This window comes from Macrobrachium nipponense, chromosome 3, assembly GCF_015104395.2.
Source record: "Macrobrachium nipponense isolate FS-2020 chromosome 3, ASM1510439v2, whole genome shotgun sequence".
NCBI lineage: Eukaryota > Metazoa > Arthropoda > Malacostraca > Decapoda > Palaemonidae > Macrobrachium > Macrobrachium nipponense.
In genome coordinates, this window is record NC_087202.1 from 112,786,943 (window position 1) to 112,805,922 (window position 18,980).

At 40.0% G+C, this 18,980-nt stretch overlaps 1 protein-coding gene across 4 annotated transcripts in view; it reads left to right on the forward strand.

Moving 5' to 3' along the window:
- LOC135221975 (uncharacterized) overlaps nucleotides 1-18,980 on the forward strand; it is a 50,258-nt gene that overhangs the window by 25,742 nt on the left and 5,536 nt on the right. For all 4 annotated transcript variants that reach the window (XM_064260060.1, XM_064260061.1, XM_064260063.1 and 1 more), the window contains 4 exons: nucleotides 781-1,083; nucleotides 3,045-3,273; nucleotides 9,132-9,520; nucleotides 9,804-10,164. In XM_064260060.1, the coding sequence (XP_064116130.1) occupies nucleotides 781-1,083; nucleotides 3,045-3,273; nucleotides 9,132-9,520; nucleotides 9,804-10,164 (1,282 nt within the window). The remainder of the gene's footprint in view (nucleotides 1-780; nucleotides 1,084-3,044; nucleotides 3,274-9,131; nucleotides 9,521-9,803; nucleotides 10,165-18,980) is intronic.

Here is an 18,980-nt window from a genome sequence, read left to right on the forward strand (position 1 = left end):
TTTGTTTTCTTGTATTCTTTTATGGCCACCTACCAATGACGTCACAAATATGCGCAGTAACGACGGGATGGTATAACCCTGTACTCTATATCTATTTAATCCTGGTATAGATGGTCATTGCTGTCCGGGTCGTAACTTTGAAATACAGGCGTTATGGAAATTTATGTCGAACAATGGCACTAATAAAAGTTGAGAAATGTGTATGGAAATGTCGTATTTGTGTTGACAGATGGAATGATAAACATTCGAGCTCATACTTGACGCAAGTCACTTTGGATTTGAGAGCAAGTCCCTTGGATACCTTAGTTAAATATTGTGGTCTTCTATGAATAGTGTGTTGTATGTAGATTACTGTTGCTATTGTATGCTCACCATGAAGATTCGTTTCTTGCTGGTCATTTTGTAACTGGTGTTATAAAAAAAAATAGTAAAGTGCTGGCACATTGTTTACGTGAATTGTTCATCCTCGGAGTGTTATTTTCTGAAAATGACATTCGTCGGAAGCGTACAGCATAATTATGTAACATGATAACACCCAGTCATATATTGCAGATAGTTATTTACGTGTTTTTTTTTCGTAAAAATGTTCAATTAGTAGTCGTAGTTTTATTAATAATCAGGGCCTCAAGTTTAGCCATTCTCAGAATCTTTCTCTTTCAACAAACAGCCTGTTCGGCATACCTAACCAACAAAATGTTTTCGTCTTTTAAACGCTTTCGTATCCAACCTGCTCTTAGAAAACCCTAACTCAAGAAACGTTTTCGTTTGTCTTTTTCTTAGGAAAATGACTGGGACGCCGACGAACTGCTGCGGTCAGTCCTGAACGGCAGCGACGTCGTCAGCGCCCCTCTGCCCCTGAATATCCACGGGCCCACCCTGGCCTCGTCCCCGGCCCCGCTAGGATCGTCAGCGCCCATGTCCGTTCCTTCCCTGGGAGGAACGTCCCCGCTGAGCACCCCGACGCTCAAGAATGATGACGACATAGACGACTTGAAGGACCTCGTCGGGTTGCCCTTCGACGTCGTCCTGGACTCTGGTGCTTCGGATTCGGGGATGTCGAGCGATTCGAACTTCGACCAACAGGTGAGTGTGGTTTTGGCTGAGTGTGTGCGTTTGTATGTTGGCCGTTTAATATTATAAGTTAATTCTTTTATCAGTACTCATACCGTACTTAAGTAGGTGGGGATAAGGAGTGTTTTGTTTCAGTGAAACAGATAGAAGGAACAATTAGCTCTTTTTTCAGTTATGTAAACATATTTCAGGAAGGACTTTCATGCTAATTGGGAACTGGGTCAACAAAATGGCATTTAGTCATCGATTCATCGGGTGATGACAACTTGTCTCTTATCCGCAATCAAAATTTCAATCTTCACAGTTATAAAGTGAATATCTGCATTTACTTGCAAAAAGCAAAAAGTCCTCATTATCTCCCAAAGGCTCTTGTTCACTTTCTCTCTTTTTTTATTTCTTACTTTTTGTGCTACCTCTTTTATATACACGATCTCCTCTTCTGTCATTCAGGTGGACTTGTGCCTTTTTCTGGTCTCAAACTTATCCCGTGACTATGGATGGGTAGTCAAGAAGAAAGTGATAAAAAGAAGGCAAATAATGAGAGAGAGAGAGAGGAGAGAGAGAGAGAGAGAGAGAGAGAGAGAGAGGTAAATGTAGACAGTTTTTCTGTAAGGAATTCGGTGCAGAGTGAAAAGTTAATGACCTGTTAGATTTCGCAAAAAAAAAAAATAGTTTAAATAGTCCATGGTTTACGAAATATTTTGGGAATTTGAATGAAGAAAATGTTGAAGATAAAAGCAATTAAGTTAGGGATTGATTGTGGAGAAGGTTATTTAGAGATTGCTTGTGGAGATGGAGAAGGAGGTTATTTAGAGATCGCCTGTGGAAAGAAAGTAAGCTAGAGATTGTTCGTGGAACTGAGTGGGATACGGAAGGCAATTTAGAGTTTGAAGAATGTAAAAGGCGCCAGGATTAACGATTGGTACTGATGTGTCCGACTGGCGGACTGAGGATTACAGTGTAGTGTATACCTGGAAGAGGTCAGTGTTATAAATAAATAGCAGAGAGAGGTAAAGGGTCCTTGACGTGTAAGCAGAAGTGACGAAGAGACCTGAGAAATATGCAGAAGTGATGTAACTTGATTTGCCAGGGAACGATGTGGTAGAGGTTGGTCAGTGCTTTCGAAGGTGGGTAAAAAGAGAATACAATTCGTAAGTGTTACGAGGGAGGGAAAAGGAAGACTAGAAAGTGCTGGATGGCGTTCTGGAAAGGAAGGGCCGTAACGTCCAGGAAGACTGAGAGGCGCGTGCAAGATGTAGATCAGTGATTCTTGAGTTTATTTATTTATTACCACGCCCCCTCGAAGAGCTGGTCCTTCCCTCCACATCCCTGCCTTGCGCCTATTAGTATTGTTCCCTCTTAGATTTAAAGGAGAATGGAAGCAGAAGAGAAAGAGAAGGGGTTTGGTGTTTGGAGTGACAGGGAGGGAGGCAAATAATTACAAAACATGCTAATTAAACCTATTCGAAGCTAATGTTAAGGCGATACTTTTGCATTTTTTCAGAAACTTCTGAATATCATTTCCTCACTCTTGTTAAGAAAATAATGAATGTAATGAGAGAAGTTTTAATATTTTAATATCGGTCTCGCGCCTGCCTGGAAATTGATTTATATAGTAGCCCTCCCGTAGGGGGGTTAGTGCCATCAGCATTTCTAAAGGTTCTTTGCATCGTCCCTTCGGCCCCTAGCTGCAACCCCTTTCATTCCGTTTACTGTACCTCCGTAAATATTTTTCTTCCGTCTTACTGTCCACAGTCTCCTAACAATTATTTCACGGTGCAACTGCAATGAGCCCTGTTACACCTTTCAAATCTACCTACTCTGTGTCCCTTCCAGCGCTGAATGACCTCATAGGTCCCAGGAGCTAGGTTTGCAGCTTGGTAAGTTCTTTGGCCGCGTGCCTGAGGAACTGAAATGTCAATAGTAATAATAATAATGTAGATAATTCACGTACGTGTCTTTCATCTTCGCAGATGTCGCCACTGTCGGGATGTTCGGTGGCGTCGCCTGGCTCCTTCGTGGACATGGGGCTCGGAATCGGAGGGTTCTCCTCTTCGGAGTCTGGGGCCGATACCGTTTCGGAGGTGTCGTCCGTCAGCGACCTGGGCTCCAGCTCTCCGCACAGTGCTTCGACCCTCCTGGCTCCTGGAAGTCCCGAGATGCTCCTAGGAGCCGACGACTTCATCACCCAAACGGATTCTGGTACGTCAGTCGGTCAGTTTTGTTGGTGGTGGTGATAGTTTTTTTTAAGTGGATGTTGGGTTAGACACTTGTGTGGTGGGTTCCACCACTTGTGATGTTAATAGTCTGGCAGTTGACGAACTCTGTTAAACCTACGTTGGGATTTTATCTTTTTCTTGATTCCTTATGTAAATTAATTCATCTTTAATGGTCCGGGGGGTGGGGGCGGCAGGGAGGGGAGTAGTGCCGTCAGTGCACCTTATACGATGCACTGCCGGTATTATTTAAGGTTCTTGGCAGCGCCTTTTCGGTACCTTGACTGTATGACCCTTTTATTTTAAACTGAAACAACGACGGCAATAGTTTTGACACAGCAGTCTCGACACTATGATCATCAGCGTGACATAGTTGACTTTTCCTGATTTATTTTACAGCTACATCTTTCACTAATCATCTAAAAGGTGTGAAGTATACTCTGTTTTTTTTCCATCTGTCCATCCGCCTGTGGTGTTTGTGTATGGTAACACTGCGTCCTGGGCTTTAGAGTTACATTCAACAATCATAATAATATCCTATTTCGAATATTAATGGTGTAATTCGCATACAGTAAATTATTAAAACACTTTTCAGTTGCAAATGTACACCCAGATATCTTTTTTTTACCTAAACCTTACACTTAGCGTAACTATTTAAAGCCCGGGACGCAGTGTTACCATGCAAAAACACCACAGGCGGATGGACAGATGAAAAAAAACAGTGTGTAGTTACTTTTACATTTCAATAAATGTCCATTTGTTGGCGCTTGATTTATAGTATATTACATCTGGTATTGCTGCTCTGGCCTCGCATTGCTGAACTTGAGAGTCATGTCCGTGTCAACAAACTGTTTTGTTTACTTATACGGTTATGATAGGACATGTATTGGCGTCACCTAAAATTTTTAGTACTGTTTTCATATGGTACGCATTGCCATAGAACATTTATTTTAGATTCTTGTGCGTGAATTTCAGATATATTGCGTCATCAGTTTTTCGGTGGTAACATATTTGAATTTTTCAAATGTTAATATAACTCCGACCTTTAATTACTTTATATTATTATTTTGTATTTGTTAAAAAGAATGTTCTTGAGTTTTGATAAAGGCAGAAGATGAGGGAAATTGTTACACTATTATAACTGAACAGATTAGATAGAAGTTTATGGATATAGGTGGATGGAGTGTCGCCTGACCGTTGGGTTGAAACAAATACGACAAATGCAAAGACGATTAGTGAAAGATGTAGCTGTCAAATAAATAAGGAAAATTGTACATATCGATGATCAGTGAAAAATGCGCGTCGGTTGGAGACACTTGAATGTACTATTCGAGTTTTTGAGAAAGAATCAGGGATTGTTATAAAGGTTGGCTCTGTAGGAAAAATGGTCAGTGTGGTTTTTGCTGGTTTGGTCGCGGGGTTGGGGGGGGGGGGGGGAATTGGATAACTAAAACCCTCATGCAAAGTGTGTATAACTTGGGTGTGTTGAAAGCAAAACGAAAAGGGCTGGGTTTGTGGAGAGGGGAAAAAAAGTATTGTAGCAGATATTTGAAAGGACCTACTGTCTAAGATGTGAGTAGTGCATTCAAGATAGTGTCTCACTAAATGTTTGTGGAATTTCCCTGCGAACTCTGCAACCATCTCCCCTTATCACTCAACTGCCCCTTCTGTCATTCACTCCACAGAGCATTTCCCCATTTGCATCTTTTATTGTGAGGTCCAGTTATTTAATGACTTCTCTTGGCATCTGTTTCCTTGTAGAACAGCTTCCCTTCTCGTATTGAGTACGTGTGCATGAATCTTTTTCCGATGTGTAGTTGTGTACCGCAGACCTTACTTTCTGTATCACTACATTCATCTAGTCTTTCATATCTGCCTGTCTAAAATATATATTGAAAGAACAAACTAAATGTGTTTGCATATAAGTAAAAGCCAAGAAATATGATTGGCTGACGCCACGCAAATATATATACTGGAAGCAAAGTAAATTAAGAAGAGGAGTCTCGAAGTTAACTCTTCAAAACTCAGAAGATTCTTAACAAAATCATACTTTGGGAAGATGGTCAGGTGGGACACTTTCGACGCTGTTATCAATCCCAGAAGAAAGTTCCTTTGCCTGGGGCATTCAGGCAAACTTGAAAGTTCTGGGCTTCATGTTTTCGTCAGTTAACAGGACGAACTTCACAGTGCTCAGCTTCCATATGCTAAAGTTCACCCGCTCTCCGCTCTGGTGATCACTTGCTTATACACAATCCAAGCATCCAACGTATCATGGATACATGCCCGAACGTCTTTCCCTGTTATGGTTGCCAGCTGGTTAAAAAAAAAAGAAAAAAAAAAATGTATTCAAACCTGCTCATTTTCTCGTCTTCCAAAAGTTAGTTTTTATACCAGAGCGCCGGCGCCTATTCACCTTTTTTTTTCAAAGGCGATTTTTGGAGAATTGAAAGATTGTCTTAACATCTAAAACAAAGGGTATTTTGGGTTTTACTTTATTTAGGTTATATATATATATATAATATATATATATATATATATATATATCTATATATATAGAGTAGAGAGAGATAGATTAGATATTAGATAGAGAGAGAGTATATCCAGAGAGAGAGAGAGAGATAGAGAGAGCGAGAGAGAGAACGAGAGAGAGAAGATGAAAAAAAATGCTGAGAGAGAGGAGAGAGGAGAATGAGAGAGAGAGAGAGAGAGAGCAACGAATCCACACAACCTTCAGAAAAAAATGTCTGCGAAAAGGGATCGTACATCCGTCACATGTCAAAGTAAGGCTTTCTGTCTCAAGTGAACATTTTGTGTCGACTGCGTATGAAAGCCAAAGGTGTAAGTAAGTTCAAGGACGCGTCCACTTGATACGGAGTGACCAGAGAATAATAATACATACTACTGCGATAAGACCAAGTCGACGACGATAAGATAACTGTCGTCTAGACTCCCTAGTTCCCCCGTCAAGGCTACGTGAAAGAAATGCTTCGGATATCGAGAAGAGGGACAGTTTTCTGTGCAAATGCAGCAATAATGTTATCTATGTGTCTCATGCATGGCCACCGAGGCGCAAGTGGTGACCACTTCGGAAAGAAACAAACAAAAACCACCCTCAGACATCTGGGGCAAAACCCAAGGTCACCTTCGAGGGAATACAAGCAGGACGGTTTTCCCTGCGGGGATTCTCGTCTCACTGGGATTACCATCAGCAAGGAGTGAGTGATATCAAAGCATAACAGTGAAGGGAGAGGGATGGGGATTTCATTCAATGATTGTTAAAAGACTGAATTATCATATTATATCATTATGGACCACGAACCAACCCCCATGATCCTGCACCTCGCTACGCAAACTTTTCCTGTTGAGGACATAAGGCAGGAGTCATTGCCATATTCATTCTTTAGCTGTCATGCCAAATGGAGGATGAACTGTATGTGTAGGTAACTCACAATATGAGTCACTTCACATGCTCACACAGAAGGCTCGTGAGCAGGACATCAGAAAATTCTGTACTTCCTACACCATTCAACTCAAATCTCTTGTGCTTCATCTCGCCTCCTAGATAGCAAGTCCTCTCGTCAAGTCCTTATATTACATTATCTGCAGACCTCTTTCCTCCCAATACTTAAGTTATACGCTCTCAGGTGGTGTGTGTACACACACACACACACCACACACACACACACACCAAATGTGAATTCTGTTGCACTAGGAAGAAAAGGTACTCATTGGCATAATATGAAACACCTCGTGGAACTCGTTAGTTAGGGTTTTCATTGAATGTCAGAGAGATGAACATTGCATTTGATGAAGGAAGGGCAATATGGATAAAAAGTATTACGAAACATTTTCGTGAGAAGTTCGAGATGAAGGGGAAGCCGATGTCTGCAGTATTGATGGACATGGGAAAAGCTCGAGAAAATTGATTGTGAGAAAGGTGATGGTTGTGAGGCATAGAATGTAGTTTGTTGATGGTGAATAAAAGTGCTTTTGGTGAAAGTTCAGCATGTGATAGAAAATGTAGACGAGAGAGTAGTTGGTTGGTGGAGAAGTGGATCAGTGAAAAAGATGTTTAAAGGGATTGTAACAAGACTATGTTTACTCTCCTCTGTTGAAAAGACAGTTATTGATATCAAATATATACTTAGTAAATGTCATTTAACGCCAGATATCACGAACCATAGACGTCTGTCGTCGGCAGTAATTACAGCCACCCCGTAGAAACCATTTCTCTGGTCAGTGAACGATTTCTCTCAAAGCGTTAACGGGGACAATAGTAAGATGGGCTTCATGTGACTTAAGTTCACGTCATAAATTCCCTTTCCATTCAACCCCCAACTGTCACCAAAGTTAGCAAAAAACCCTAAAAGTAATTTTCCTGTCCATAGGAATAGCAAAGAAAATACCGTGGAGAAGTTAACCAGGATTCTGCAGCAGTTTTAAAGGGTTTCCAAATCAATCTTTTCTTGTTACACAACAATCCGGCACAAGTACCATTGATAAAAGTATTTTATCTCGACCGGTGTCTCTCGTATCATTCACAATTATCCGTTCTTCATTATATTTTCATCAACACCACCGCTGTCCGCTTTTTAGAGGTGGTGAGGCCTTACAAGGTGGAATCTTGCCCCGTTAATTACCTTCCAGGCTATGAATGGACGGACTTCGGTCGCTCTACCTGTTCCCTGTCCTTCCCTTCCCTTCACTGTCATCTGATATCTGATGGTGAAAGGTCTCTGTCCGTTATCTTTGTGCGTATCGTTTTGCCGGCACTCTTTCGTTTACTGGCTGGTGGAATGCACGGTCTAGAGCGTGGTGGAATGTTTCGTGTATTTAGTAGGAAATTAGGCGACGGTCCACATCAGCCATCCTCACCCTTTTCTTGCCTTCGGTCAAGGGTCCATACAGGGTCAAAGTTGCAAATGGTCGGGGAGTTATTGTCAACTGGTGATGTGAGGCCATGGAGCCAAAAGCTATTAATTCACAAGTAGTGTCAAGTTCCCTTCAGGAGAACCTACCGAACTGAACTGTTTTATTGGTACTGCCTTTTATCCAGTGGAAAGTAATAACGGAAATATCAGGGACCTTAATTTTAGGTGATGTAAGTTTTGGGGTCAAATGAAATTGTCACTGTTGATTTGAAACTTAGAATAAGGGCGATGTTCAGATGTTATTTAATCGATCTCAGAAACTAGCCGTTTTTTCAATTAAAATTATGAAAATATATATGGAGATAAGGGTACATTTTATAATTCATAATTGGAATACGTTGTTATGGAATAATGTCAGCTACGATATTTAAGTTGACGCGACATTTAAAGGAAATATTAAGGGTATTCATAAAAAAATTAATTCGAAAGATAAAACACATGTGCTTATATCCATAAGCATGAGACCTCAAGGCTTACAAACTAGGTCACATCCCACGGTGTGAGGACTGACTGTTTGGTCACCAGCCACAAATAGTAGCGAAGATGTTCCAGTCAATTGAGGAAGATAATTGAGAGGCGCAGATAAATGTTCTTTTAAAGTGTAATTGTCCCTCTGGGATTATCATCCAAATATTAGCTCTAACTGAAAAGTCTAGCGAAAGATGATCAATTTTACCCAAAATGGATGATTGTTGGAACATGTTGTTGTGTTTAGTCCTCACAGTAATCGCAATGATAGGTTGCTGATAGGACGTTGGTTAATCAGATAAATAATTTGAAATGATTTGTGCCTTACCCAGTAGTATGGGCAGGGTAGTATTATGAAAAATGTGAATAAAACTTTTTTACGTTATATTGTGACCGTCAAATTATTTTGTATTAAATCAGTATTTTTTTTCCTTTTCTTGAATAGGTTTTTCTTCCCCAGCCCCTCAGATCGTCCCTGAACTCTTCACTACCAATGTGACGAGCTGCCCTGTCTCCACCTACAACACGACCGTGGGCAGCCGCACGCCCACCCGTGTCAGTAACAGACCACCCAACTCCAAAGTCAGTCCTGTGGTTTCTACCGTCAGCAACATCGTCGGGAGCTCCTCTCCAATCCTGAAGACGGTCTCAGTCGCGGCTCCAAGCAGCGGTACCACCAGCAGCGTGAGCACGCTGGGAGGTCAGACCATCGTCGTCACCCAGGCGAGCAAAGGAGGACCTACGGGACAGTTGGTTAAGGGAGGGACGTTGCTCAAGTCCAATCCGACTTCCAGGTCGATCCTCCTGCCCGTCACCGTCAAAGATTTCAACCAGGTTAGGTTCGAGGGTTTTGCTTAGTATTTTGCCTCGTGTCTTTCTAGAACTGTTAACTGCTGTGAATCGTCGTGTCATGATTCCCACCAACAATATCTTTTAACATCTTTCCAGTTGGTTTTTTGAGCGCAAATGATATAATTTTATATCCATGTTATGACGAGAACTTTGGTATGTGAGGTATTTCTGTAAAAAAGGTGCAAATGATAAAACTCTAATAAATCCTTTTGCCCAGAGTTATGCTATAAAAATTGATCGTACTATCTCTACTCTTCATCTGTAGGTGCGAACCATAAAGATCATCAGCACGGGCGGCAGCAGTAACGTGGGCGTGAATGGCCGGGGCGTGCGGACGGTCGTGTCCACAGTCCGTCAGCCCAACGCGTCGGCTGCAACGGTCACCACCAGCCTCAGCAACCCAGCAGCCATCCGCACCGCCCTCCTCACAACCGTTCGGGGCCAGGACTCGAAGTCCCTCCTGAAGGGCGGCGCCGCCACTACCGTGGTGACCAGTGCCAGGCCCTCCGGTGCCTCCAAGGTCTGCGCCACCCTCGCATCCCCGACGAGCACCAAGACAGATTTTGATGACGACGACGAGGATGACGACGAGTCCAGGACCTCCTTCCAGCAGTTGACTCTCTCCGGTGAGTGGGCTACAAACCGCTGGAAAATGTTCGTGTAGGGACAGATATATAAGGATTTTCATTGTGATGGATCAGTGAATCAAATTCTCTCTCTCTCTCTCTCGTTATATATATATATATATATATATATATATATATATATATATATATATATATATATATATATATATACACATACATACATACATACATACATACATACATACATACATACATACTATATATATATATATATATATATATATATATATATATATATATATACATAATATACATATATGTGTATGTATATATATATATATATTATATTATATTATTATATCTATATATATATATATACTGACATCATACATGCATACATAATATAACATACATTAGATAGATAACATACATACAACGTACCCATACATACTATTACATACCATTAGAGAGAGTTGAATGCTTGGTCCATCATGAAGAAATAATTATGATTATATATATATATATATATATATATATATATATATATATCTGTATATATATATATATATATATAGATATATATATATATAATATGTATATATATACTATATATATATATATATATATATATATATATAATATAATAGAGCTACAATGTCCTTTAATATCTAATTCGCTCTACCTCGGAACTTAATATATTTTCATATATGCTTAACCGAAGGGGAATTTTTTCTCGATAATAGACTTGCCTGGACCAGGGCGCAAACCCGTGGATCCTTTCAAACCCAGGAACGTCAGTGAAGCTTTACCTACTACACCACCGCGAGAGGTGATGTAGTAGGTAAAGCTTCACTGACGTTCCTGGGTTTCAAAGGATCCACGGGTTCGCGCCCTGGTCCAGGCAAGTCTATTATCGAGAAAAAATTCCCCTTCGGTTAAGAATATATGAAAATATATTAATTCCGAGGTAGAGCGAATTAGATATTAAAGGACATCGTAGCTCGATATGTGTATATGAATCACGGAAATGTGATATGACTTTTATATATATATATATATATATATATATATATATATATATATATATATATATATTATATGTAGTATAAAGTTTAAAAGGCCCATTAAAACACTCTGGTTTAAAGCGAATGACACTATTTGGGTGAACTCATTTCCACCCTTATTAAGTAGAGATAAGGGTGGAAGTGAATCCATCGAAATTTAGTTTTCAACTTTAAACCAGAATGTTTTAATGGGCATTTTATACTTGAGACGTATCCTGTTTTAACAGAAGAATTGATTGACATACACCGTATTAGTATATGTAATGTGTGTATACATACAAAATTATCTAGATTCATACTTGCATAAACAAAGCAGATCAAACATTGGGATATCATTTATTAATATAAATAATCATTTGAAAATGCGAAGTTTGTCGGCTGTCTGGCAGTGTGAAGGCAAATCAGTGCGTGATAGGCTAAGAGTGAATAGATTGGAAAGCCACCTAGAAATACTTCTTTTAAGACTTCATGGGTGGGAGGGAGTTCATACTGTGGAACTGTGGGTTTCTTTGTCATGCGTCATTTTAAAAAAAGAAAAATATATACTTTACAATTTATACGTCCTTGTGAAAAGAGAAAGTGGCAGTAGCTTGCAAGGTTCGCAATACATAGTGAACGGCAATTTTACCAGATTGCTTTTGCTTTCTTTTCTTTTTTAGCAAAGTAGGTGAATGAATGTCATATTTTCAGATAGATTTTTGTATACAAATGAGCGGAAAGTATGCGAGTTTGTCTGGCGGAGTGAACGGAACAGCAGTTTGTATTGACGCTACTTATATAAGCATGATAGTTATGCAATATTAGCCCCGCAGTGGGGTAGTGCCGTCAGTGCACTTCATGCGGTGTACTGTAGGTATTACTTAAGGTTCTTTGCAGCATCCTTCGACCTCTAGCTGCAACTTCTTTCATTTCTCTTTACTTTACCTCCATTCATATTATTTCATCCATCTTACTTTCCACCCTCTCATAACAATTGATTCGTTTTCTTTCAGCGTTGAATGACCTCACAGGTCCCAGCGCTTGGCATTTGGCCTGAATTGTATCATGTGACGCCATATTAGAGAAAGTGAGAGAGAGGACTCATTTCAAAGGTTGACAGAAATGTCCCAAGAATTGACTAGTGAAACACGATCCTCCTTCGTTACAGAAAACAGGGAGAAACTGAAATGCGAGGAATAGAATTGATATAAAACTTGAGCTGATTCGTTCTTACGAATGGAAGTGCACCTCAATGCAAATGAGTTCAGGAAACCAGGGAAATGCATTGGAGGAAAAGATTGCAGCTGTAGAGAGAATCCTCAATATTGGAATACAAGGAAGAAGTTGAAGAAGAAAGACCAGAGAGAGAGAGAGAGAGAGAGAGAGAGACCCTAACATTGGAATACAGGGAGGAAGTTAAAGATGAAAAACCAGTGTGATTTGAAAAATCATAGAGATTTAAGTCGAGAGAGAGAGAGAGGACGGGATGTGGGGGGGGGGGGGGGGCTCTGCCTTAATATTGGAATCCGAGGAGGAAGTTGAAGTTGGAGGACAGGTTTAACGGACAACTTTCTCAACTGGTCCCTCCCTATACAGAACGACCAGTTACCTACTACCCACCACCAGTTCCAGGAAAACTGGCCGAGGTTCTCTTTCTCGGTGGCACAGACAGACAGTCCTCTTCTTGAGAATCCAACATGAAACTGTATACCACGAATACTTAGCTTATCATACATACCTTCTCTCCAGGATGAATAGGATACAGGGTTAGACCGCTTCTGACGAAAATAGGACAATCTCGCGCATGACGTCACGTGGCTGATCTGACTGAGGTTCAGGTAAAAAAGAAAAAAAAAAAAAAGTCATCAGTCAGTATTTGACCCCATCAGAGTGAAGAACAAGGAAACTATCTTCCAGTACCTGGAGATAAACGGGGGACCTCTCTCACACAAGGTCGTGAAAGAGATAGGTGATGGGTTTGGGCAAACAATTCCCATAATGACCCTTGATTTATTTGTTTTCTTGGTTTTCTTCTATGCCCACCTACCAATGACGTCATAAATATGCGCAGTAACGACGGGACTGTCTAACCCTGTACTCTATTAATCCTGCCTTCTCTCATCCACGAGTGTTTCAAACGCGCACTGATCGTCTATCTAGAATTGGACCGACTTTATACTGGATTCACAGTAGTTATGGATAGTTTTATTATACTGTGGTTGTATTGATCACTTCTGACCTGACGATTCATTTCATGCGCGTTAGTCATCCCCGTAGGGGGCTAGTGCCGTCAGTCAGTGCACTTCATGCGGTACACTGTCGGCATTACTTGAGGCTCTTTGCAACTTCCTGTCGGCCCCGACCTGCAACCCCTTTTCATTCCTATTACTGTACCCCTGTCCATGTTGTCTGTCTTCCATCTTCCTTTCCAGCCTCTCCTAACAATTGATTCATTGTGCAGTTGCGAGGTTTCCCACCTGTTACTCCTTTCAAACCTTTTTACTGTCTGTTTCCTTTTCACCGCTGAGTGACCTCGTAGGTGCCCAGCGCTTCTCCTTTGGCCCTAATTCTATATGCCTCTCTAATCTACATCAGTTTTTAAAGCATTTTTTGCTCGTTTTATGTAACTTGAGTGATGGTGTCCACACGGCAGTCGAACCTGACGACCTTCCATATCCCACTTCTCTTTCCTTTATTTGGCGCCTTAATCTCTCTCTCCGCTGAAGCTTCTCTATTAGTCATGCCCTGAACAATCCACTGGAATGACAAGAATGATTATATACCTTGCACAGCGCAATGATTGCCTACCAGACATTGGGACTGGAAATCTTGGAACCTAACTTCGACAATGACCTCTTGATACCTTGAAATATCTCTTCTTTAATAAATGATATTAAGGATTCCGTAAAAGAATAGATTATGGCTTTTGAATTTTACTAGGGAAGACCATCAGCGCAGCGCATGCAGCTTTCCCATCCAGATCTCTAAAAAGGTACTGTGGAGAAACCTCTATAATCTGGACACTTAGAAGATAAAGGTACACAAATATTCTATACGTCAAGCTGAAACCGATTCAGCTACACAAATATCTATACGTCAAGCTGAAACCGATTCAGCTACACAAATATTCTATCGTCAAGCTGAAACCGATTCAGCTACACAATATTCTATACGTCAAGCTGAAACCGATTCAGCTTACGTGTATATAGTATTTGTCCCACAGCATAACAGGTGTACTTGATGAGCTTCCATGAGCTGCTCGGTCCACTCAAGACCTAAATAGACAGTACGGAACTAGACTGGAGTAACAGTATCACTGTTGCCAAGATTCTTAGACCCCGGCTAAGTTAGACGTCCTGGAAATCTGTCAAGAACGGGTGAATGGTGGGCGAGGGAAAATATCACAAATACTGACACCAAAGAAGTCTGGTAGGTTTTTGTGTGTCACAAGGCCCGTTTTTGGAATCGCTTTAATTAGAAATCAAGGGTTATCCATTAGTATAGTACCACATTATTCTCTACAGAATGTTCATTCAAAGTTGCTTAGTTGACCCTTGAGCCCTCTTTCAAAATTTGACGCGTCAGCAGGAGAAAACGTGTAGCAACTCATTCTTATTTTCCACATCACCGTTTTGTTCAACTTGGGACCAAAATCCAACCTGTCTTTCTTTAAAAATAAAAACACCACACCCTCGGACATAAAGGGCGTGGTTAGACTTCCAAACAGCAGTCAGAGAAATGTTGCTTCGAGTCGCCACCTCAGGCGAAAGGGCGTGGCGATTTTGGGAATATGTAGCCCTTAAAATAGTCTATCGAGAGAAAGCAGACGAGAACTGCATACCGGCGAAGTGTGCACTATCGTACTTCGGTTGTAAAATGAAATAAACGTAATCAGTCACTTTTCAGAGGTGTTCGCAAGAGAAAGTTTGGGAACCATTAACGCGTGCTAAGTGGAAATGACTCTTGACTTCCTGAAAAAGTTTGAGGACATTTGCATTAAAGTTTTATTCAGAGGTCTCATGAACTCTTATAATATTCATAAATGACCTTGAGACAACTAGTACGAAAGTATGCTAAACTGTACCGAAATAAAATAGGGAACCGAATTGTAAATGATTTTGTCGATATATTTTACATTTTCAAGAAAGTAGTGTCCAAAAACAGGCCAGCGTCTTCATTATCCTTTCGAGAAGAGAATTAGTCTCATCTAAGTGTGAATTTGACCAGTCACACTTTTATCCCCCTTATTACACTGTGTCGTGTAGAATTGAGTTCTGTTAATATGGCGTCGATAAGAGATCTTTGCAGCATGCAGAGGAGAAAGCTGTGAATATTGTAATATGAACAGATAGCCAGAAACAAAGAACCGTTGAATACACAAACGACTGTCGTAATACTGGCAAGATTTGGCTCGCATAATCTGGATGACAGTAGTATCTTGCAAAGCGAGACGATGTTTACCTAACGGTAACACCACAACTTCACGGACTTCCCTGTACATATCGGCTGCATTTACTATTACGACAGGTTTTAGATGTGATACATTTTTATATATATATCTTGAATTGCATGGTAAGGGTAACGTGTAAGTTAATTACATTGGAAGTACGTGTGGAATTGCTTTTAGTCGTCAGATATCAACAAAATATTCACGCGCAGGATACAATGGAGGGAAATTGTTGGTTAACAGAATTTACTAAGCAGAAGCAGACCGTGGCCACGGAGAAGCCAGACCCCCAGACCATCTGTCGACTTTAGGTGCTACTGCACTTTGATGGTGAGCTGGAATAGAACAGAAGTATGAGTCCGAAAATCCATCAAGCACGATATTTGAGATGCTTCGAACCAAATAAAAAAAAATGCCTACACCGAACCTAAACACATTTTGATTCCCAGAATGGTAATAACTTTCTTGGAAACGTAGCTAACTTTTGAAGGGGAAGTAAGAAATTTGATTGTGAGAGAGGAAGGGAAAAGTAATTAACTTCTAGAACTTCATCTCTTGGCTGCAAAAGATTATTTGCTGTCTCAGGTTGAAGGTTTAATAAAATACTACAGCGAAAACGCTGTGAATTTTTGTGTATTATTTTTTTGTTTTGTCCCAGTATGTTTATACATTTTTGCAGTTGTGCAACTCATCACGATACAATGTAGAGATATTCCCACAATGATTTAGTAGCATTACCAATATCAGAATTATCAAGTGATGTTTTCCTAATTCTAAAAATGAATATGCAAGAGCAGTAGAGTTAAACGAACTATGACATCGTGTATCTCAGGTATCACTACAAATATTCTGCTTCTGTGATAGAGAACATCAGAAAGGTCAGAAACCTTGATCTCTTCACACAGGTGTCAGATCCAAACAGGAAAGCGCTCGAAATCGTACGAATGAAGATATTTATGGTGTAAGAAGCAATAAGATACAATTTACGGGTTCATAAACGCCCCCCACGAGGATCAGAAGTGACTGAATTCATTAGAGGAACAGCCAAGGCAGAGGAAGTATCGAAGAAGGCCCAGGAAAGGAAACTTTATTGTTTGAGTCTGATGAGGTGTGTAAAAGGGTTAAGAGCTTGGAGGTGAAGGGAAGGAGATAGGGGCAAGCAGCAGTTGAGTTGGAAGAATAAAACTGCAAATGACAGGCGAGAGAAAGGTCCTGGAAGTCAGGATGCCCTGGACAGAGGAAGCTGTAGAGGGCTGATAGGAAATACCGACCCCATACCTAAATATGCATCTCCTAGATTACGCAACAAGCTTCCTCTTGAGCTGAGGCAGATTGAGGATTTGAAGTCTTTGAAAAAGAAGCTTGAAACCCTTTTGTTTAATCGATGCTACAATACCTAAGATCAAACAGTGAATGTGGAATCTGCAGTGTGATCAAATACTGTTGAATGAATAAACTGTTAATTGGACATGGATAAGCCGTCAACAAGTAACGAGTATTGAAACGTGACTAAAGGTGAAAACAAAAATAGGATTCATGCCATCCATTAACTATAGAAACTTAAATTCAATGTCAGATATCTCTGATAACCTAAAAAAGAAAGATCACAAAATTACCAGACGATCTATTTCACGTTAAATGAGTAGAAAGTCTTGCCGACGTCATAAAGTCTCCAAGGTATTTTTTTTAATGTGAACAGTTCGACACTGAAAGGGAAAAGTTGTCTTTGACGTATATTAAGCTTATGATAGAAAGATTTAAGAAAGAATGTGGAGGGCGTTGATGAAAGCGATTGGTGCGTCAGAATTATGTGGACCAGTGAGTCAGTGGCGGATTACCTAGTAGGCTAATTATGCTAATCTTAGGCCCCATCCCACCTAGCCTGTATATTAAAATGTTTGTAGCTGGATATATATATAATACTATTATTATTATATCTATATATATATATATATATATCATATATATATATATATATATCACCCTCAGCCTACGACCGTAAAGTGTCTTCATCCGGCATTTCAGAGAGTGGCTGGTTTGGCGTGTAAGTGTCTGAAACAAACTGTCATGTGTTCATCTTCAATGCCTTAATGGATGAATTAAGAGGGATAAGAAAACGATTTATAAAAGAAGTGTGGAATGATTTACGTTAGTAACTAGATGGTGTCCAATGAAATGAGGGTAGTGAAGAAAATATGTAGAAACTTTTGACATAATTTAGAATGTCCGAAAAAGATAAAGCAGTTAATGTTAGTATGAACGATGGAAGCATTTGATTTGCTGTAGAATTTAAGAAATAAATCCATTAGATTATGGTAGTATGAGAGAAAATGCGAGTCACAGAAAAGATGGTATCAGAGTATGTGGAGAAAAAAAAAAAAGATATTTGTAGGGTCTGTGGAAACCAAGATTTAGTCCTTTTTGGAACCACAATCTAGAATGATTGTTAATGTAATATTGCAAGAGTGAAGCTAAAAGATGATCGCAAAATGTGGAAGCATTTAAGAGGTAAAAATATTTTCTATATGAGTTTTCAAATCGTGGAAAAATGTATAACAGGAGGTCTGTGTAATAAGTTTGCATATTTGGAAGTTTAAGAAAGGAGGAAGAGAGTAAAACTTTTAAAAAGGCTGGACTTGTATATATGAAATGAAAGTTATTCCGAAAATAAAAGACATTATTAGTATCGAGGTAGCGGAAGATTGCATGCAAGACGACAGGTGAGAGGAGAAATGTTTTCTAATAAGTTTTGATATGAAAAATAGGTCATTGCGCTACCGAAAACTAATCAGGAGCTCGTTGACCCCTCCCAATACATTGCTCCATCCACGTCCTATTTTGCGTGCAGTCTTGGCTTATCCGATATTATCAACAGTTATTCATTACTGCTTATGAGAAAGTATTAGGGAAGAATGGAGACTATCAGAAGAGTGCCCCGTCATCAGTATAAACCGTTTACAGCTATGTATAGCTAACAGTTCGACATGTGTTTGGCATCATTCTAGCTTATTTGAAAAGAGGTTCTATTCCGTGGCAGCATTTGGAGGTTTTCTTTTGCCTTACCCCGTATGTGTTTTGAATATATATACTATTACAAATTACCAAAACTGTATCAGCAAATATGTACATTTATCACCTTCATCGTGAACATGTACTATACTTAGGCGAAATATCAAGCTGCTTCAGTGTTTTCAAAAAGGCAATTCGGTCTACGGTATGGACACCTGTACACGAACTCCGACACTCCCTACCCGATGAATCACTACACCATATTTATTTGGCTCTTCTGTTTAATATTTTCTGTGGGAAGTGACTATTAAATTTCAAATACGTCATTATAAAGTAAAGCCGTGTGAGTTGAAGTT